Source organism: Eublepharis macularius, chromosome 2 (genome assembly GCF_028583425.1).
Source record: "Eublepharis macularius isolate TG4126 chromosome 2, MPM_Emac_v1.0, whole genome shotgun sequence".
NCBI classification, from domain to species: domain Eukaryota; kingdom Metazoa; phylum Chordata; class Lepidosauria; order Squamata; family Eublepharidae; genus Eublepharis; species Eublepharis macularius.
Window position 1 is genome coordinate 72,620,196 of NC_072791.1, and position 22,348 is coordinate 72,642,543.

At 44.2% G+C, this 22,348-nt stretch overlaps 1 protein-coding gene across 1 annotated transcript in view; it reads left to right on the forward strand.

Annotated features, from left to right (window-relative positions):
* LOC129323807 (cytochrome c oxidase assembly protein COX16 homolog, mitochondrial) overlaps positions 1–22,348 on the forward strand; it is a 73,642-nt gene that overhangs the window by 36,564 nt on the left and 14,730 nt on the right. The window contains exon 3 of the mRNA XM_054970533.1: positions 21,953–22,015. Coding sequence (XP_054826508.1) covers positions 21,953–22,015 — 63 coding nt within the window. The remainder of the gene's footprint in view (positions 1–21,952; positions 22,016–22,348) is intronic.

Consider the following 22,348-nt stretch of genomic DNA (forward strand, 5'->3'; position numbering starts at 1 on the left):
TCTGCTTGGTTGTAAGAGGGGCCAGTCTTTAGCCAAGTTGGTGACAATGCATATCAAGGGAAGGTTGGTTGGTATGGAATACTCTCAAGAATGTATTTATTTAAAACCCTTCTACTCTGGCTTTCTCCTCATGAGAAGGATCTAAGAATAGATATCTTGACATTCTTTTAATCAGAAATTACAATTTATGGTTGCAAAGACCAAGTGACAGTGCTAATGAGGACGTCTGTAAAATAAACTTTTTGTTGGCTTCTAATATGTAATAATTTAAGAGGGCTACGTGAAATTGATTTAAGGGCATTTTCTCTTTTCCATATACTCACACACACACACCTGAATTCTGTCTGGTACAGAATTGGCTTTCTATCTGGACTAGACATGGGCACGAACCAAAAAACCCCTGAGCCATGGGATTCGTGGTTCATAGCATTCCACAAACCACAAACTTCCAACCTTTTCCCAGTTCGGGAATTGGTTTGTGGTTCGTGGTTCATGGCATTTCAACCTCCCAGCACCGGCTGCTGAAGCTGGTGCGGGGTGTTTGAAACAGACAGCCCCTTTCTTCTGCTGCCAGGACAGCAGGAGAACAGGGCTGTCAGTTTTACAGGCCCCACACCAGTTTCAGCCCGTCGACTGAACCCAGCGCAGGGTCTGTGAAACTGACAGCCCCTTTCTCCTGCTGCCCGGGCTGTTAGTATCACAGACCCAGCACTGGAACTGGTGTGGGGTCTGTAAAACTGACAGACTAGGCAGCAGGAGAAAGGGGCTGTCAGTTTCACAGACCCCATGCCGGTTCCAGTGCTGGGTCTGTGATACTAACAGCCCGGGCAGCAGTGTGGGGTCTGTGAAACTGACAGCCCTTTCTCCTGCCACTTTGGCAGCAGAAAAAGAGGCTGTCAGTTTCACATACCGTGCTCTGGAACTGGCGTGGGGTTTGTAAAACTGACAGCCTCTTTTGCTGCTGCCCAGGCTGTCAGTTTCACAGACCCCACGCTGGAATCGGTGCAGCATCTGTGAAACTGACAACCCGGGCAGCAGGAGAAAGGGGCTGTCAGTTTCACAGACCCCGCGCTGGAACTGGTGCTGGGTCTGTAAAACTGATAGCCCGGGCAGCAGGAAAAGAGGCTGTCAGTTTCACAGACTCCGTGGCTGAATCGGGTGTGGGGTCTGTGAAACTGACAGCCCCTTTCTCCTACTGTCTGGGCTGTCAGTTTTACAGACCTCGCACCGGTTCCAGAGCGGGGTCTGTGAAATTGACAGCCCGGGCAGCAGGAAAAGAGGCTGTCAGTTTCACAGACCCCGCGCTGGAACTGGTGCTGGGTCTGTAAAACTGACAGCCCAGGCAGCAGGAAAAAAGGCTGTCGGTTTCACAGACTCCACGGCTGAATCGGGTGCGGGGTCTGTGAAACTGACAGCCCCTTTCTCCTACTGTCTGGGCTGTCAGTTTTACAGACCTTGCACCGGTTCCAGTGCAGGGTCTGTGAAACTGACAGCCTCTTTTCCTGCTGCCAGAGCTGCCAGGGTCTGTGAAACTCCAATCAGGTTCAAAGTGTTGGTTCTTACCTTTAAAGCCCTGAGCGGGTTGGGACCGGCATATCTTCGGGACCGCCTCTCCCTGTACGTTCCCCGGAGATCGCTTCAATCAGCGAATAAATATTTACTTGTGGTCCCCGGCCCTAAGGAAGCCCGCCTCGCTTCAACCAGGGCCAGGGCCTTTTCAGTTCTGGCCCCAGCCTGGTGGAACGCTCTGTCAATGGAAACCCGGGCCCGGCGGGACATATTATCGTTCCGCCGGGCCTGTAAGACAGAGCTGTTCCGCCAGGCATTTGGTGATTGAAGAGGGCGGTGCCATGTCGGCCTCCCACCTTTGGGGTGGGGGAGGGTTCTCCCCACCACTGCACTTCGTTAATTTGTTTTATTGTTTGTATATTGATTTTAGTTCTTGTTTTTATCGATTTTAACTGTTCAGCGCCCAGAGCCCCTGGGGATGGGTGGTATATAAATTGAAATATAAATAAATAAATCCTTTTTGAAGTGAGGCCTCCAGAACTGCACACAGTACTCCAGGTGTGGCCTGACCAAGGCAGTATAGAGAGGGACTATGACCTCCTGCGATTTCAATGCAATGGCCCTTTTGATACAACCCAAGACTGAGTTTGCCTTTTTTGCCACCGCATCACACTGACTGCTCGTATTTAGTTTACAGTCCACTCTTACTCCAAGATCTCTTTTGCATACACTACTACCCAGAAGTGTATCCGTCATCCAGTATTTGTGCTTCACATTTTTATGGTCCAGATGTAATACTGTGCACTTATCTATGTTGAATTGCATCCTGTTCACAACCGCCCACTTCTCCAGAGTATTCAGGTCTTGTTGAATTTTAACTCTATCTTCTTGGGTGTTTGCCACTCCTCCCAATTTAGTATCATCAGCAAATTTAATGAGTAGCCCGTTTACCCCTTCATCCAGATCTATTTAAAATGAGACTATTTAAAGTCTCATTTTAAAAGGAAATTTCTAATCCTTGTGATTGTGAAATTAAGTTTAAAATATATAGGTAATGTCTATAGAAGCTTCAGAAAACAAAATGTCTTTATTTGCAATTAGGATGAAGTGTACAAATTTTGTTGATGCTAATTTTGATCATTTGTATTCTTCATTCTGAGCACAAAACTCAGACTTGCGTGGCATATCTTGGATTTTTTGAGGGTATCATATGAGTATTAAGCTAAGCATAGTTGGGTTTACCGTACTGCAGGTTCAGAATATTTACATTTTGTTGAGCTCTCTGCTGAAACTACACTGTTCTGCAAAAGAAGACTAAGTTAAACATTGTACCATCTTGACAAGTGTGATGGAATAGGCTTAAAGGTTGTGTCAAGCAATGATTTAATTAAATTACTATGTTTAGTGTGATTATCTGAATGCAGGTCATGCTACTAATTACAGTTGATTAGGGTCAGTCAAACCACAATCAAAAACCATAGCCTGAAGTTGATATGTTAACCAAAGTTAGCTTCGACTATGGTTTTATTTGTCACATGAGTGTGGATATCCTGGCTTGTTCCTTGGTGCTGCCCTAGCTGCAGAGTTGGCCAGGACACCAGGGTCTCAGTAAGGGAAAGAGTGAAGGCGATGAAGCCAGTGTTCATTGAAGGAAACCGGAATTTGAATGTGAGCCATATTCTGGCTTTACAACTCACCATGGTTTCATGTTATATGTGCACTGAGCCAAAGGTCAGGCAGCAAGGCTTCCGTTTGCTCCTAGAAGAGTAGCCTCTTGGTTAAAATATGTATGGCCTTGGTATGGCATTCAGGAGGTAAATCCAAAGGAATTTCAATGAATAAGAAATACAAAGCTTTACCAATTCTTCAAAGCCTTAGGCTGCAGTACTAACAGCACTTTCCTGGAAAGAAGCCCCACTGAATAAAATGGGATTTATGTATTGTCGAAGGCTTTCACGGCCGGAGAACGATGGTTGTTGTGGGTTTTCCGGGCTGTATTGCCGTGGTCTTGGCATTGTAGTTCCTGATGTTTCGCCAGCAGCTGTGGCTGGCATCTTCAGAGGTGTAGCACCAAAAGACAGAGATCTCTCAGTGTCACAGACACTGACATAAGACACACACACAGACATAAATAAAATGGGATTTATTTATGAGTAGAATCGTTATGCTAGAGCATTATAAAGCTGGCCTTTAATCAAACTATTAGGATCAAATCTTGGGAAAGCCAAACTTCCCAGGCAGAGCAGGGCCATAAAAGGTTAAATGTCTAACCATTTGCTCAAGCTGTCATCCTTAGAGAAATTACTGTTTCCCTAACCTTTGATGGCATCATAAGGCCAAACCCAACAGGTAAAACATGTCTGGCTGGGTAGGGTGCCATGGTGGTCTGGAGGGAGATTTTCCCAACTCAGGTTTGGTGGTGGGGGGCTACCCTCTCAGGGGAGGAATTAGAAAGATCTGTAGCCCATTGCGTGTGTGTCTGTGTGTGTGTTCACTTGGAATAAGGAGTGAAAGGGATAGAGGGTGGCTTGCTTCCATTTCCTAATGCTCTTGAAGCATTAATCCCAGGGATTATTTGGGATACCAGGTACCTCAGTAACTCTCAAGTTTATTTAGCTAGAATGTTTTCCTTTCTTCCTTTGTATTAGTAGCTTAGCCTTTTTGCCAAGATATCCCCTTCCTTGCATTTTCTGTGCTCTGCATTTATATATTCTAGTTTAGTACAATAAAGATCTTTCCTTGGTTAAGAACAAGCAGTGTCAAAGATTCCTCCCCATAAGTCTGGATGCTCATTCATGCCAACACTCTGTGTGCTCTCGGAGGCTCACCAGGCCCAAACTGCTTGTGAAAGCAAAGCCTGACAAATCAGTTTGGTGGTGGGAAGACCAAAGGAAGTAGTATAGACGAGGGGAGAGGGAAGTGTGGGGGTTTGCTGACTCAGACACAGCAAGCGCACACACCCAGAACAAGACCTTTTTTGGATTCCTCTCTCTGTCTTGAAGGATCAGTCTTCAAAAAGTTATGGAAGAACAAAACAAAACTTGTTTTCTCTTGTGAGTTCATAGAAAAATGTAGAAAACTGTAACCTAATTTAGAGGTAAAAATCACTTTAACACTGTTTTCAAAGCAGATCACATTACAAATGCCACTGCTCCTCAGAAATTGTTCAGAGAAGCTACCTTGAAGATGTGTCTCCAAATTAAAACTGTTCAGTTTATGACTTAAGAAAATTTGGGGATATTGTTACCTCCTCCTTCTAGTAAAAGCAAATCAACCTTTGCTGGGGAAAAAACTTTCTTGTCGGGTTACACAATTAAGATAGAAGTTAAAAAAACAAAGTGTGTCTAATTGGATGGTTCTTGGGCATTGGTGATAAGAGAGGAAGCCTTTTGTCTAACACTGTGACACAATTCAATTGTCTGTGAAACCAGCCCGTCATCTGACCTGAGCAGCTAACGTGTATGCAAGAAAGCATTTCTGATGCTTATAGAACAGTAAATACATGTTAAATCTGCCAGCAAGGGAATACAGAAGCATCACAGCATCTGTTGCTGAAGTTTACAGAATAATTAAGTTGTCTTGTCTAGCCAGGCTTTCTGCATTTAATTGGCTTTCAGTAAACTAATCTCAGTGACTTCATGTGGCTGAGGATTGATGGTGAGCACTGTTCATTTTTTTTTCTCGTTTTCTTGTTAAGCGGGTCAGATAGGCCTGGAATCTGAGTGTAATGAAGACAAACCTTTGCTAATTTCTTTGCGTAAGTTGATTTTCAGACACTAAATTCATCAGTGAGTCAGCTTAGCTCCAAATCCTGATTTTTTAAAGAATCCCTGGGAAGTGTCATTTAGCACATTCAAGGTTTGTGACTGGTAAACATTTGTAAGTACTGTTTTTAAAATCCCTTACTGTTACTCATTGGGGTGTACTAACAAAAAAACCATTTGCTTAATTTAAACAAATTTCGCTTTCAGAGAAGTTCATTGTTGCTTGGCCCAGTTGGTGGAAGGTTTGATGCAGTGGCATAATTAATATGGCAATTCTTGTTTTTCTGCTGGTGCAGAATTGGATGATGATATAAATAGCTTTGCTCCTGGCAAATAATCCTGCCGTCTCTTTGAGTCTTGGTTTTGAACCATGCTGGAACACAGCAGAAAGAGGAATGAAGGATTACATAGGCTTTTTAAAAATCTCCAAGTGTACTCTGTTTCTCCAACAGGACAAATAGCACACGTGCGCGCGTATACACACACACACACACAGACAAACCACTTCAGGGCCATTTCAGGCTGGGAAAATTACATGCTGTGGGGGAGCTTAAGCGTGTTAACCTTGTTCACCTGATTCCCTCCTTTGCACATAAGCCAGTGCAGTAGCCCCATATTAGCAGCATGTTGAAATATTCTAGAGAAGTTTTCCATAGATACATCTTCAGCAGTTCTCAAGGTAGACCTGAAGAGAGTACTGTTATAATCTGGAAAATGGCTATAGGCTATACTTGGTTTTATGTATTATATTTGCCTCTTTGAGTACATTCTCTGGGCTCCTTAGGGCTTTCAGCAAGAAGGTTTCATTGCTTGGATTCTAAATACACTTGGCATTTCACCCTGTTGTGAGTCAGGTCTGTCTAAACTGTGTTCTGAACCTGAACTCATGAGCTACTTATGATACAGCTTGTGACCCAGGTTTGGATCTGATGCCATGTGAATGCAAGAACAGGTTTAGAAAGGAACTTTCAGACCTCCCCTCTCCTGCCAGGCCCCTGGAATGCTGCCCCAAGGAGTTGGTAGGCCCTCAGAAACAGCATACCAGGCAAAGTGGGGAGTCTGCAATGGCAGAGGGGCATTGGCACAGATGACTTCTCCCCTCACCAAAAGAGGAAGTGCCAACCATGTACAGAGACTATAGTCAGTATCTAATGCCCAGTCCAGAGCCAAAGTATGGAAGCTGAATAAACTGCCCACCACCCTATTCTTTATAATGTGTTGAGAAGTGAACTAGAAAACACTCTGTCAGACATTCTGCCTGTGCAAAATGCACACCACCACCCTCTGATGGTCCTTGGGGAAACATCTGTTCAAAGACATCTTGACCTCTTGGCTATTTATGCAGAATTCATTTTAAGGAAAGTGAAAGAGCATTTAACCTTATCTAGAGAAAAGCTTAATGAAGGACAGGGATGCACTCATGATTAGGTCTTATGAAGAGAGACTAAAATAATTTCAGACAACAAAATAAAGTGACCTCAGAGCACTTAGTGATGTCATCTATTTATCTGAGGCAGTTACTTAGAATTAGCTTAATATGGTAGTGGCTTTGCAGCAAGGGCCTTTCTGCATGCAGAGGAATGTGAAAAGGAACTTGTGATGCACTGCACTAACAGAAGCACAGCATTCAAGCTACAAAAAACAATAGTTTCACTCTACTCCATGCAAGACACATCCTCATCCTCTGTACAGTGTAGAGTTCAGGGTGCCAAACTTTAAGGAAGATGTAGAGAAATGTGAACAAGTTCAGAAGAGGGCTGTTCAAATAGTTAAGTGTAGAACCGTCCTTAGGGGGTTGTGGGGCCTAGGAGAAGCTCGTCCACATCCGATACCATTGCCAATCATCCGCACAGGATCCTGCACAGCTCCTGCCACCCAGATGATCAGTGGCAGCTTGCGGCTGAAGGTGCAAGAACACTGAAATTGTACACTTTCAGTCCCATGCCACTGCCAACCACCAGGGCAGCATGCCCCACAGAGACCCTAATAGCGAGGTGATGGGTGGTTTCTGGGAAGCACATCTCTCCCCACCCCTTCCTCAAGCACAAGGTCTGGATGGTTACTCCGATTTGCTCTATTAAAGGAACATCTCTGTTTGGGCGTCTGGAAAACATGTCTGGTGAGGAAAAAGTGAAGGAACTGAGAATGCTTATCCTAGAGAGGAGGAGAGATGATGCCCGCAGAGTTGTCATGTGGAAGATGACAAAGGCTTGTTTTTTGCTGCTCCAGAGGCTAAGATTCGATCTAAAGGTTGTTGCAAGATTTTTATTGAAAAGAAGATAAATTTTCTATTGGTAAGAGCAGTCTGGTAATGAAACCAATTACCTGAGGAGAGGGCTTCCCCTTACTAGAGGTTTTTAGGTAGATTGGACAACCATGTGTTGGATGTCCTAGCTCAGAATTTCCTGAACAGAGAGTTGGACTAGATGGCCGATACAACTCTTTTCTAGGAATCTCTGAAATTCCAGATGATACTTCAGAATTCACTGTGAGATCACAGTGACTGCTGAGGTCATCAAATGGCTTGAAAGTAGCAACACTTTTTTGGCAAATATATTCACAATATTGTTGGATCAGTAGACTGATGAAAATAAAGTAAATCAGTGACAGAATATGTGCTTCCACATGCACTTCTAATAGTTGTGTGAAGAACAAGTGTTGGCAGGTGCAACTTTTTCACTTTTATGTGAGAAGCTGTGCCTTAAAAAATGTCCTAGTTTCCGTAACTTTTAGAGGCCTGTCCTCTTTTCTGTCTAGAAACTCCAAGCATCTCTGATCTTCCCCTGCTCAACATGGCAATTGTTGATACTATTGGGGTATTTGTGATAAGACAACCTATTTATCTGGCATCATGGTTGGCTATTCCCTGAGGTATTTCATTCTTGGGGCAGGAAGATGTGTCTGTCTCTGTGTGTGTGTGTGTGTGTTTAGAGTCCTGTTGAAACCCTGCATGCAGCAACTGCACTGTAAGCACCATCTTCCTGTATTTGTTGTTGATAGGTGCTTCCAGCCTCTGATTGTGTTGATCTATCTGCCAGGTGGGGAAAGTAGGCTGGGAGCACCTGGTGCTGTGGCCATGAACATAGCAATAGGTATACCCTTCTGTAATTCTCTAGACTAACAGCAGTAGGTTCCTTGTTTGATGCATAATATCTTTTGTAGAGTGTAGCATCTGTTCTCCCTCTGAGGCGGAGGACATCTTGGGTGATTCCCACCATCCAATCAGGGAGGCAGGAACTAACTTTCTTCCTCTTCCTGTCTAGCCTGTGGGACCACCCTCTCTCCAGTTCTGTTCCTGCCTCCAGGGAGAGCAGTTCTGCAGCAGACTAGCTCTGCTGCCTTTTTTCTCTCTATCTCTTGTTTATCTTTCTTCTTCCTCAAATCATTCTTTACCTTACTCCTTACTTACTTCATTACCTTACTCTACTCCCATTTCCTCTTCTTTTGCTCCTCTTGCCAAAGAAAGAAAAGAAGAGGAAGAGATGGTCTCTAGAGAGTCATCAGACTCTGAGGAAAGCTTCATGGAGAAGAATTTGGGCTGTTCCCACGGAGAGCCATCCTTCCGGTGGCGGGAACAGGCCCAGCCAGCACCAGCATGCCTCTGAGGCTGTATGGGTTCCCTGGCAAGGAGAATATGGGCTGTTCCCATGGAGTGCCGTCCTACCGATGGCGGGAACAGGCCCAGCCGGCACCAACATGCCTCTGAGGCTGTATGTGTTCCCCGGCAAGGAAATGGCCTTGGAAGAGACACAGGCCTCTCAACAGCTCCATCTTCCACAGAGGGAGCTTGTTAAAACAGCGTGCCTCAGCCAGCCAGCTGAGAACAGCGCCACCTGCTGGAGCTCAATTTTGGCGGGAAACAACGCAATGCACTTGCCAATCTCCTGGCAGGAGAAACACGGCTGAAACATAATCCAGACACCCAGAGCTCCAGCCGACAAGCCCAGGAGGGCCACGTAAGTGTTCCCCCGAGCGTGTTATACCTCCAGAATTCCTGTCAGCAATTAGACTGGCTGTGAGGGAGAAAATCCTGTTACTTTACCAGTCAGAAGCACCTTGGCCCTATAAAGATTCCAGGAATCTCCTCAGCCCTGGCTCCATGTGAATGTGCCCATGCCAATCTCCTGCCTGGAGATTTTACAGCAGGCCTTTCCCCTTTGGATTTAGCCCTGCTTTTACAACAGGATCTAGCCCTGCCTTTCCCTGTCAGATGGGTAATGTATAAAGGGCGCAATTTTGCCGGTGTCTTTGAACCTTTTAACTCTTAAGACTAACCAGGAGAGAGGAAATAGTGGTGTGGTGTCTACCTCCTCCTCCCTCCATGAGTAAGGCTGTAGCTCTGTGGAAGAGCTTCTGCTTTGTATGCAAAGATCCAGGTTTGTTCCCCTTAACTCCAGTTTAAAAGATTAGGTAGATGAGGAGGGGGGGAAAAAAAAAAAAAACAAAACCTCTTTCTGAGACCCTGGTGACCTGCTGCCAGTCTGAGGAGAGAACACTGACTGATGGTCTGAGTCAGAATAAGGCAGTTTGTAACGTTTATAATTCAGGGATCCCCACGGAGCAGGGGAATCACCCTCAGATGGAGTTTGTAATGACAGGGAGAAGGATGAATTCCTTCAGATGTGGAAAAGGAAGAAATATCCCTACCAGAACAGTCAGTCCAGCTGTCAGAATCTGAGGTCTACCAGTATTTACACCTAAGACATTCTCAGCCTTAGAGCTGTAAAAATTAGCCTTGGGGGAGTAGGACCCTTAGACTGGGAATACTAAATCCAGCCCAGGGAAACGAGTCACTTCCTCGTGAAGGTTCCTCAGGGAAGGTCCTCCCATTTCCAGAATATTTGTGGAGAAGGTTCAAGGCTGAGTGTTCTACACCATAAGCCAATTAATAATCCCCAAACTTGGTCTCCCCCCCCCCAAAAAAACCCCTGTACTTACTACCTTTTTTGCTATGAGTTGTTGCAGGTACCTGCGATGAAACCTCCAGTGGCTACTCTTCAGTCATCTGGGCTCTGGTCAGAAGATGGGTAAAGGATCAGTCAGAGACCACTTAGACAAGAAGAGAGAGGCCATGCTAACAAGAGCTCACGAGTCCGTGACCATGGCTATTAAGGCTACAGCTATTGTCTCTATTGCCTCAAGAGTGTCAGGAGTATGGATCTGGAAACTGATCCAACTCCTCCTGTACAACAATAGCTGCCCCCATTGAAGGGGCAAACAGAAATGTAAGGGCCAATACCTTCAAGACAGACATCATCCTGGATACATTTACCTTTTTCTTCTAGGATTATGGTCTTGACAGCAGTGACAAGCTGGCACGCTTGAGTAAGAGCATGGCCAGCAGATTCACACTCTAAAATTATCATCCTGGCTTACCTCTTTCAGAGAGACAAGCTATTTGGGGGTGCCATGGGAAAGATCTAGATTGAGACCTAGGACAGAAGAATGTGTTGCCAAAAACACTCAAACAGTCTGAGAGGAGATCCATCGGACCTCAGCCCTTTATTCATAACACACACTACTAAGGTCCAGACAAGATTCCAAATGGCCATCCTGAGGTTAATCTAGGCAACCCTTTAATAAGGGTGTGTGTGTCTTTTTAAGACCACACTTGTAGTATAACGGTTAAATAACTGAACAGTGATGCAGTACTCTGCAGGTTTACTTCTCACTGCTGCCATGAACTTGCCACATGGTCTTGGATAAACCAGTCCTCTCAGTCCCAGCTCTCCAGCTGTATTGTGGGGATAATGCTTACCTTTTCCCAAGATCAAACAGCCAGTTCTCCACACGGGGAAAGAGATCATCCTTAATACCCAGATCTCTAAGACAGAACTTGCTAGCTGTCCCGTGAGAGGCCAACTACTCTTTACCATCAAGCTTAGGTTGACAAGCAGGCAGGCCTTACACATAGTCTCACAAGGCTATTCCATACAATTTGAAAGCTGCCCTCCAGAAAGGGGTCTACTCAATCTTCTTCTCAGTCCCTAAAAAGAATAGGGACTGGAGGGTGTTATTAGACCTCAAGTTTTTTGAACAAGTTTATCAAATTATATCACTTCTGAATGGAGACTCTGTGCTCAGTCGCAGTGACTAAATCAATCAGAAGAACACATGACATCTACAGATCTCACAGAGACATACCTCCATGTACCAATTCTGACAGCCCATCAAAATTATCTAAGATTTTATGTTTTTAAAATAAACAAACAAATAAATAAATTAACAACAACAACAACAACAATAATAATAAAACAAAAATTGGCAGTTCTGAGCCATCCTGTTTTGGCCTGTCCATCACACCAAGAGTATTTACAAAATTCATGTTCAACCCCATCATACGTTTCAGAGACGGGGTATTCATGTTCACTTGGATATCCTGATCGGTTCAAGAGAAAATCTCACCACAACACTCAATTCACCATTCAGTTCCTACAAGCTTGAACACCTGGGTTAGATCACAGTCACCAAAATGGTTTTTTCTATCCCTCTCCAAAGAAAAGGTCAGGAAGACCAAACTGCTGACTGAGACTGTCATCAGAGTGCAAAATCACTTCTCACAACACTACTGAAACTGATGGGTTTGCTAGTTGCTACCTACAATGCAATACCTTTGGGGTCATCTATAGGCAAGACCACTTCAGACCTTACTTAGATCTGATTAACAACAGATCATGGAGAAGACAGATCTTCCCATTCAGATACCACTTCAGATCAAAACCCATCGGAGCTAAGGTCACCAACCCAATACAAAGCAAAAGATTCATGATCCTTCAAGAACAACAAATATTTACAGGTGTAAGAATCAGGTTAGGCATGTCTTCCTATCAATGACGTAGAAAGGGGAGCAATTTGTCTGGCCCTTTTCCAGTTCAGAGCTCTGTATGGACAAGGTTGCAGACAAAACATATATAAACAAGCAGGGGGGATTCAAGACCTTGAAGTGACACAGGTGGCAGCAAGGATACTTACCTGGGAGGATGGTCACCTAGCTTCAATCAGAACTGTACACATCAAAGGCATATCCAATGCCCAGGCAGACTGGCTGAGGGGACAACGGGTATAGTCCCTTAAGAAACATCTCATAACATTGCACTTCACAACACCTAATGAACCTGTGTGCGCCCCAACACAGCCATCAACTACTGGGGTACATGACAAGATTTGTTCTACTCACAAGCAGATGCCCTGACATTGCAGTGGCCATTAGGCCTCCTCTATGTATTACTACCCTTACCAGTAACAGACCATGCCTTTCCACCCTCCAACAGATGGTGATATTTCCACCTCTCATCCTACTGACCTATCCGGTCAAGTTACAGCAGGGGCCGATTTGGCTCTCTCATTTAGACTTATTCTGCTTAACCGTGTGGAAATAGAAAGGAACACCTTTCTAAGATGGGAATATTTCTGAGAGGTGGCCGACATTCTCCTAGCATTCAGAAAACAGTTTATGCTCAGAATTTACAACTCTTATTGGGAAGCCCTCACTCAGTAGACATTTTACACAGCCCTGACCAAGCATCCATTTGAACCAGTCAAGGATGTTCCCCTAAGAAGGCTGAGAATGAAGACTATCTTCCTTATTATGTTCGCGTCTGCCAGAAGATTTAGTCAGACCTGAACTCTGTATCTTTCCCAATAGTAAGGTGATGCCTCGTACTGTCTTCCAAAACTGTATTCCAAACTGCATAGTTTGCAAGAGATAAGGCTACCATATTTATACCTGTACCCTAAATAGACTAGGGAGGGGCTCTGACACAACCTAGATGTCAGAAGGAGGATTAAGGCCTCTGCTCCGAATATTGCAATTTAGAAAGTCAGTCTTACTGTTCTTAAATATATCTCATCTCAGTTTAGGGAAGAAAATGTCTTCAGCAGCAGCAGGTGCCAATAGCAAAACATACACTATCAAAACTCCTAAAAACTCTTTTTGCAGAGGTTCCTTGTGGGATACCAGCTCACTCTTTGAGGGATGCTACTACCAGTGCAGCGTTACACGGGAACACTTTTGTAGAAGGCTGCAAGTTTGTCAGTCTTGACCTTATTAAGATGCTACAAATCGAATCTATATGATTCAGCGGACAGCGACTGTAGTGGAAAAGTACTGCAGTGCGTGATCATGGACGAAGACCACATCCCACCCAGAAACTGGAAACTGCTTTGGGAGCACCCAAGATGTCCTCCGCCTCAGAGGGAGAACGGACCTTTGGACACTTACCGTGAAGGGTCCTTCTCCTCTGAGGAAAGGAGGACATCTTGCCCTCCCCGGGTCTCCGTCCTTCTCTACCCTGCTGCCTCATTCTTATACCTCCTCCGGGTTATGCTTTATTTACAGTACATGTTAATGCAACAGGTGTTTTTTCTCTCAGTATTAACAGTTGCTGAATGATAAATTCAATGTTACTGCTTTGTGGAGTCACCTGAACTGAAGAGAGGGTGGTCCCACAGGCTAGACAGGAAGAGGAAGAAAGTTAGTTCCTGCCTCCCTGATTGGATGGTGGGAATCACCCAAGATGTCCTCCTTTCCTCAGAGGAGAAGGACCCTTCACGGTAAGTGTCCAAAGGTCCGTTCTCTTCTACTCCCATAATACCTACATGATATTAGCAACATATGTTTTTTAAACCTAGTAGGGCACTTGCCCTGTTGCACTGCCTACTCTCCCATTTTCCCATAAATTTACAAATTAAAAGAGACAATGCAATGCAATTCTTACATTTATTGAGAAAGCATATAAGAATGTTGGTAATGTTCCCATCTATCTGCCACATTTTTATTCCACCTGTTGTTCAAGAAGTTTCAGAACTCAGCAGTTCATCCCTGCTGTTCCATTTTTTCCCTCCCAACAATCTTGTGAGGCAGGTTAGGCTGAGAAAATGGGTCTAGCCCACAGTTTCATCGCTGAAAAGGGATTTGAATCTAGGTCTCCCCAGTCCTAGTCTAACTACTGTACCATGTTGGAGTTTAATCTAATAAAGGTATTTCTATTGCCACCACCAGAATGCGATTATTGAATAGAAAAACAGCAGGACATTCAAAGATGATTCCATTGCTGCTAAGGCAGTATGCTTTAATTTTACAAAATAAAAGCTGAACAATGCAAATGCAGAAATTCTCATTTTACCCATTTTACAAAGGATTTGAAAGAGATGGTGCTTAAAGTTCTTTGAGCACAAAAGCACTGTGTAAATATTTAAATTGTTGAATTCTTGTAACTATTGCAGTTCACTAGATGTCGGTATACAGGCTACTTTGACTTGTACTGTTTAGTGAATCTTGAAGTGAGACCTGATTTTGTTTCCTTTTCAGCTTTGAGGAAAATGAATCTATTTGGTTAAGGATCTGATACCTTTAATGAGAAGATGAGCAACTGTTCAGTAAACATATTATGCATCTAAAGTTTGTATTCCATAATTTACATGCATGTAACTTTTACAAAAACTGTACTTCCCACATCACATAAGCACCATCTGCAAACTAATAAAGGTTGCACAGCAGGTGAGCTTGGTGGATTGCAGTAATTTCTTATGTACTGGTAGTACAATTATTAACATCTGATGTTAAAAAACTCAGTTTCTTCTAACTTGCACAAGATGAACCTGATATTTGGAATGTATAATGTGAAGCCAGTCCTTTTTTCTTGGGCTCAAGAGGCATATCCTCAAAAGACTGTAAGATGCCACGCAAGCAATCCTAAACAGTTATACACCTCCACTGTCTGCAAGAGATTTAGAAGGGTGTAACTCTGCTTTGGATTGCACTGTACACGACTGAGTGATAGGGAAATCGGAAGTACCTGTCTAGTACATTTCTACTCCATTCTTCCTCCAAGAAGCACAGGGCAGTTTACATGGTTCTCCCCTCCTCTTGTGAGGAGTTCTATCTTCATGACATGGGATTTGAACTCTCACCTCCCAAATCCTAATCTAACATTCTAATTATTATTCCATGCTTTCCTCATAAATCCCTCCATGGCCTTGGCCCCTTAAATCTGTGGGAATGCCTTCCCCTCTATGCTCCGCCACAACAGCTTCGTTTATTGAAGCAGGGCCTCTCGCTGGTGCCACTCAGCAAACGGGCAAAATCAACAATTGCCCATACACATGCATTCTCTGTTGTGATCCCCACTTTACAGAATGGCCTGCCTGACAAAGTTAGGTAGGCTCTCAACTTCCTGGTTTTCTGGAAACTATGCAAAACTAAATTATTCAAGAGGGCATTTTTTTGCACAGGTAGTTCGGACTGTACTATAACAAATGGTTTCAGAAGGATGCTTTGATAAAGTATAGGGACTATGGACTATATCACTGTGCATAGTATGTACTATCTGTTGCTGTGAGTAGACCATATTGTGTAATTTCTGCATTGTTTAACGTGTCATGTTTCAGCTGTTTTCAGATTTCCACTTCTTTCCAGATTTCTACAATCCAAACCTTATTTAATAAGAAAGTGCTTGTATGCTGTTCTCCTAAACAGATCAGTGCCCCCTCAGAGAGATGAACAAATTCAGTGTTATTATTATCCCCACAATATATCGGGGGCTGAGTGGAGTGGCTTACCTAAGGCCACCTATTGAGCTCAGGGCAGTAGTGGGATTTGAAACAGCAGAGTGCTGATTTGTAGCCGCTTTTAATACAGACTTTTTAAAAAGTTAAGAACACATGCTATAAACATAATTGTGATGATCCAGCAGACTTCTTTATAAAAATACTGTGCAATAAATGAGACTCTAGGTAGCATGTTTGATGTTTTAAGCATGTCAACTCCTAGCAGAAAAATCAGTGATTCCTCCCCCCTCACATTATACTATTTTTGAAAAATAGAAGAAAAGAAGGAAAGTTTTGAAGCACTGTGCTATATAGCATTTCCTCTTTCTCAGTCAAAGCCCTGAGGGCATTTCATTTTAAATCCTGCACTTCAGGCTGTTTAAGTGGTTTGTAAAAGAACAGGTACAGCATATTAAAGAGGCTTTACAAAGGCACCTTGAGGAATTGTCCTTTAATATTTTAAACAGAGGTGCCTTACTTTTCTTACTCCCCTGCCCCATCTTCCTCCATTACATGCTAGATGAGTCAGCCACTATTCAGCTGCAGAATTCCAGTTCCAGCAGGAGAATCTGTATGCCACCTAGCTGTGATTTTATCTGCAGTAGTCCAGCAGTTTTGACCCACAATGGAGTGTATGTCCACTACGAGAAACTTCAGTGGAAAAGGTGGTAATTCTGTACTTAAAAAAATGTGTTCCTTTCTTGTTTCCTCTAATCAGGGAACCACAGCTCAACTAATTCTCAACCACTTTCATTTTTGTTAGTTCCAGATAGCTTCACTATATGTAGAAAAGTATTTTGATAAGATCTTCAGTGTGTTCTCTAGCCCATTCTCCATTAACCTTCATTTTCTCTCTACACTCTCTTCTCTCTCCACCGGTTCATTACTTTGTTAACTCTCCTTCATTTCCTTTTCTCTTGCTCTTCATCACTACAAGTCTATTTACTCTCTCATATGTAAACCCCCTTCTCCTCAATTTCCTATCCTGTCTGGCTCCTTTTCTCTCTGTGTGTAAAGTGCTGTCAAGTAACAGCTGACTTTTGGTGATCTCATAGGGGTTGCAAGGCATGAGACAAACAGAGGTGGTTTTAAGTGTATAGCTGTGTTGAGCTGCAGTAGAACAACTGGATTTGAGTCCACTGGCACCTTAGAGACCAACAAGATTTTCAGCATACAAGGATATCTCTCTCCCAGCAATTCCCCGCGAAGGAACCTCAGATGCACCAGCATGACTCCAGGGAAAGGACAAGCAAAGCAGCGGCAGAAACACAGGCATTCTGCCATATCCATCTTAATTTTGAATGGACTCTGTTGGGCCTTAAATGTTCATGCAAGGAAGAGGGAAAAATGGAGTTTCCACCAGTATATTTTCTACTCATATAATGTAGGAATAAAGATTGATGTGCAAAACAAGGCAATGACTGGGGAAAGGAGTAGAATGGCTAGGGCAGGAATTCCCATTATTTGAACAATTCTCTCCTTTGCTGTCATTTGAGTCACGCTTGTTGGGGATGCTTGTGTTACTCAAGTCCAGTACAAGCCTAGGGAAGGAGTGAGAAAGATAGGAGTGTATTAGTTTTCACTAGACATGGGCATGAACGGGGAAAAAATCCGAACACACTGTTCATTGTTTGTTGCCGTCGATGAGCATGAACAAATGAACAGTAACAAACATGACTCGTTAACGAACATGTTCGTTGTTCGTTGTGCGTGGGGGCCAGAACGGCCCCCTTGGGACTTAGAAAGCCATCCTGTCCTGCCCTCCCACAAGCATACAGAGTGAGCGGGTGTTCTCTCACCTGGGAGACCTCCTCCGTCCCCGTCGTTCACGTCTGCACCCGGACCTGGTGGACATGCTGACCTTTGTTAAGGTCAACCTCAACCTGCTTGGATATCCCACCATGGATCTTGACCTGCCTGGGCTCTGAGCCACCCCAGTCTACTGACACCCAACTGACACCCCAGTATACTGACAGTCTACTCACACCCGAAAACAGGTGCCATGGTTGACACCGGGCTACAGGGTAATTCTTCTCCAGGCCCGGGGGATGGATGATGTTCATACTGGGAAGAACATCGCCACCACGATAAAGGCGGCTCTGAGGGAGTGGACGGCCGGGGGTGGGGGAAGGGTTTGTCCCGGTTGCTGAAACCCTTTAAGGAGGCCACCGAGCTCTTGTGCTCGTACGAGGCCAGCCTGGGTCAGATCATCCCCCTGATCCACGGGCTCGACCAGTTCCTGGCCAAGAAGCTCAAGCATGAGCAACAGCTGCTCCCCAGGGTCAGGGACTTTGTGAGAAGGATGCAGGCATGTGTGGCTGAGCGCTTGCATCCTCTGCGCCACAAGGTGCTGTACCAAATGGCCTCCCTCTGTGACTCCCATATCAAGGGCAACATCACCATGCGGGGCAGTTAGATGCAGCGCTGGAAAAAGGAGCTCCACAGAGCAGTGCTCCCTTTCCAGGCAGAGAAGGCAGGACGGAGGGAACCAGGCAGGGGCGAGGGGCAGGCGGCAGAGGAGGAGGAAGAGGATGGGGAGGAAATGGGAAGAGAGCCACGCCAGGAGAGATCTACCAAAATGGGACCACTCGATCTCTGGTCCTCTTCGGTGGGCTGTGCAGTTGGCCGCAGCACAGTAAGCACGTCTCTCGCAGTGGAGGACTCGGTGGGGGCCATGCTGCGAGAGTACCTTGCAGAGCCCACCAAGCCCCCCCAGTCCAACCCATTGGAGTATTGGGCAAGCAAATCTGCCATATGGCCGGACCTGTCCATCGTGGCAGCCAACATCCTTGTAGTACGTAATGTCAGTATCTGCTAACAATTGCTGTATGATGCATATGTTCTTTATACTGGATAATATTTGCACAGTTATCTTCAGGGTGATATAAAGGCAGAACATCTGTACAGTTTTAATTTTTGACATGTCTTGTGATTGCCATGATTATGCAAGCAAAAAAAAAATCTATGTAAGGCAGCTCCATCAACTGACAATTATGTTTTTAAATTTAGATAAAAATAAACAGAGTATTGGATCCTGACAATGATTTCTGTTAGCAGAAGGGAGAGCTATTTTCACTGATTTCCCCCCTCCTGCTGCAGATGTCCAGATTACCTACCATGCTCTTCAGGGTGGGCATTCCCCAGAGTATATTTGGAGAGGTCAGTGGGCTGTAGCAGGATGAAGGAAGCAGGAAAGATGAAACACCTTTTTAAGCAGGAGATTATTTTCAGGATTCAAACCACAGTGTGTGAAATTATTGGAAAAATTGGTATTGGTTTAATTTTAAACTAATATTTTTAAAATGTGTCGGCATTAAAAGATACTACAAAGACTTCCCATCCTCTCATAGGGAGGATATCGAATTCATGCATATGAAGGACAAGAAACCTTAATGAAATGGGTGATGGTGGGGTGAAGGTTAAAAAAAAGAGAAGGATTTATGTCACATGAAATATCCTTTTCATCTTCCACCTTCATTCCACCACACTGTCGATTGTGCTTGCTTACAGAGTTCCATTTTGCCATCCTCAAGGTGGGGCCTGGAGTTCTCCTGGAATTACAACTGATCTCCAGGCTACAGCTATCAGCTTCCCTGGAGGAAATGACAGCCAGGGCAGTCTTAGGCGTGGGGCATCCTGGGCAGCATCCCTGGCTGCCCCCATGATGACTCCAAAGATTTCACTGACAGCAGCAACCACAGAGGATTAGCAGTACGGATGTCAGGAGGCGAAGGATGCTTGGAGATTATCTGATGCAGCAGAGCTGCAGCCTGAGCCAGTGAGGTGGGAGTGAAGCCCACAAGCATGTCTCCTTCTTCAGCCATGCTGAGCCTGTGCCACCAGTTAAGAGCTTGAGGGGAGAGGGAAAAGCAGCTCCTCCCCAGCATGCAGGCCTCCCTCCCCCACAAACATGCAGCCCGCCTCTACCTCTGTGTAGCAGCAGTGGCTTCGGCTGTGTGGTGGCAGGGGAAGGTGTGCCTCCTCCCATGATCCTGGCTTGCCGCCCTTCAATGTTGCCCAGGGCCCCAGAATCACTAAGACCACCACTGATGGCAGTTCAGTCATGGGGTACACGTAGTTCTTGTTACAGGCTTCCAGTCATTCTTTGGCTGGGTGGAGGAAAGGAACTCTTACCTCCCCCCCGCATCCGATAAGATTTTAAGCTTACTTTTATCTTTGTAGATGATGGCAGGAAAGAGAGCTCAGGGTAATTTTAGGTGGTAGCAGTGTTGGTCTGCAGTAGAACAGCAAGATTTGAGTCCAGTGGCACCTTAGAGGCCAACAAGATTTTCTTCATGTGAAGAAGGGAGCTCTGACTTTTGAAAGCTTATACTGTGAAAATCTTGTTGACCTCTGAGGTGCCACTGGACTCAAATCCTACATTTTCTGGGATTTCAACAACTGTTCTAATGTTCTGGAAATGCCCAGCAGTCAATGCAGATTAGTTTTACTGCCCATAAAAATTCTGAAGTACAAATATTCTATCAGTAATTGCCAACCTGTGGGTAGATCGTTGCTTGATACCTGACAAGAATCCAGTGTGCACTAAAACAACTTGGGCTGAGACATCTGGTTAGGAATGTGGGACCCAGCTGACCACCTTGGCTATGTTTCTTTTTCTAATATGTTCTGAAATAAATATTAGGGCTGCAACCCATCAAACTAGCTCTGTTGTGAACCTCATTCCCTTCGTCCAAAAATAGCATGTGCACAAATAGTATCTATAAATATGTTATGGCTGTGAAATGTTACTAGAACACAGGACTGAATTCATTGCAGCAGCTGTCAGAGATACTGCCTTTAAGAAAAACTTAGATCAAAGAAACTGCTTCCTTCTTTCTGGTTGTTAAATGAAACTGGGATTGTCAGTCTGCTTTGAAGTTCTGAACTCCTTGTCCCTCTTCCTGAAAGCTGTCTTGGTCTACTTGAGGACAGAGGGATGCATTCTTACAGGTCAGCTTTGGCTTTGCAAATAGATGGTTCATTTTCAGTCCAAGAACAATCATAGAAGTTCAGCCATATAATCAGAATTTATTTATTTCCTTATTAAAATGTTTTAGAAATATACAAGGAAACCAAAATTCAAGCTCCATTTTAATACTTTTGTTTTCTTTAAGAGAAGGTGGGTGAATGAGCATGGGGTAAAGGAGTGTTGAAAAAAGAAAGAGCAGCAGCAGGAAGAGAAGTAGAGGTAACAGCTGGGTAGATGGAAGAGCTGGGCATGCACGTTTTGCAAGCACAATTGGAGTATAAACCTCTGTTCCTTCTCTTGACTAGGTCTCAAAGCTAGTGGAAAGAGGGAGCTCTTTCTTCTTGCATTTAGGATGCTTTCCTCTCCTTCCCCCACTCCAACACCCTGAGCCCATTTGTGGGGAGGGCGGGATATAAGTCAAATAAAATAAAATAAGGAGCCTGTACTCTGTCCTTCCTTTCAGGCTGTTTGTTCTCTTTGCATGAGCCATTAGTTCCACTGTGTGGATTTGATTTTTCAGCAGATTAGTCTCTTGCTTAAAGCTTTTGAGCCCCAGGCTTTTCGTTGAGTCTCTAGAACGTCAGCCTGCGGTTTCCAAAGCAGGCTCCTCAAGAGACAGGTGCCTGTGCAGAATGTGGTTGTTGCAGACATACATCTGGTGGGATCAGCCCCTTGAGACCTCCAGACTGCCTGGAGGCTTCTGAAATCTAAACTGATTCAGTTTGAGGTTGGAACTGGATTTATTAATTTATTTAACCAATTTCTTGTCCACCTGTCTATAAAACGCAATATCAAAGCAGCAGTAAAACCAATAAAAATAGCAAAGCAATAAAAAACCATAAGGGGGAAGTGCAGGGTAAAATTTTCTGTCCTGTCTCAGGTTCCCACCTTGTACTTCAAGGACTCCTTCTCCCCTGTCTGTGCTTGACTGTAGTCAACCATTTTGATTCTAGCATTTGTTAGACATAGTTAGAATTGTAATGCTAGCAGTTCTTCTTGGTTCATTTATTTATTCTTTGCCTACATTGGGAAACAGCACACTAAATCAGATTGAAGAGAGCATTTCTCATTTGTAAAGCCTTCAGAAGAGTTCGAAGTTCTTTCACACTAAAGTGCAGTTCATACCTATACATTCTGATTGTCTTTGTTTACTTGGCAGGTTGATCCAGCTCTGGAAGAAAGAATTAAAAAGAATAAAGTGACACTGGAATCTGAATATGAGGTACGATTCACTGCATCTTCTGTTACTGAAGCCCTTTCTTTCTTTTTCCCCCTTGCTGTAGCAATGATTCGGTGCCTCTGCCCGTAACTAAAATTAAACAAACCCTGGCTTTGATTCACTGCCATCCTGTAAAAGCTGGCTTTTCCCTGTGGAAGAAATATTATTTAAGTGTTCAGAACCTTATAGGCACACCCCTTCTTTGATGTGAACCTGCCAAATAAAGCAACACAAATGGTTTTATTGTTCTGTGGTTAGACTATAAAGGAAATGTGCGTCTTGACTGGAATGAGCATGTGTCTTCATTTATACTATGTGCTGACCTTATGATGGGAT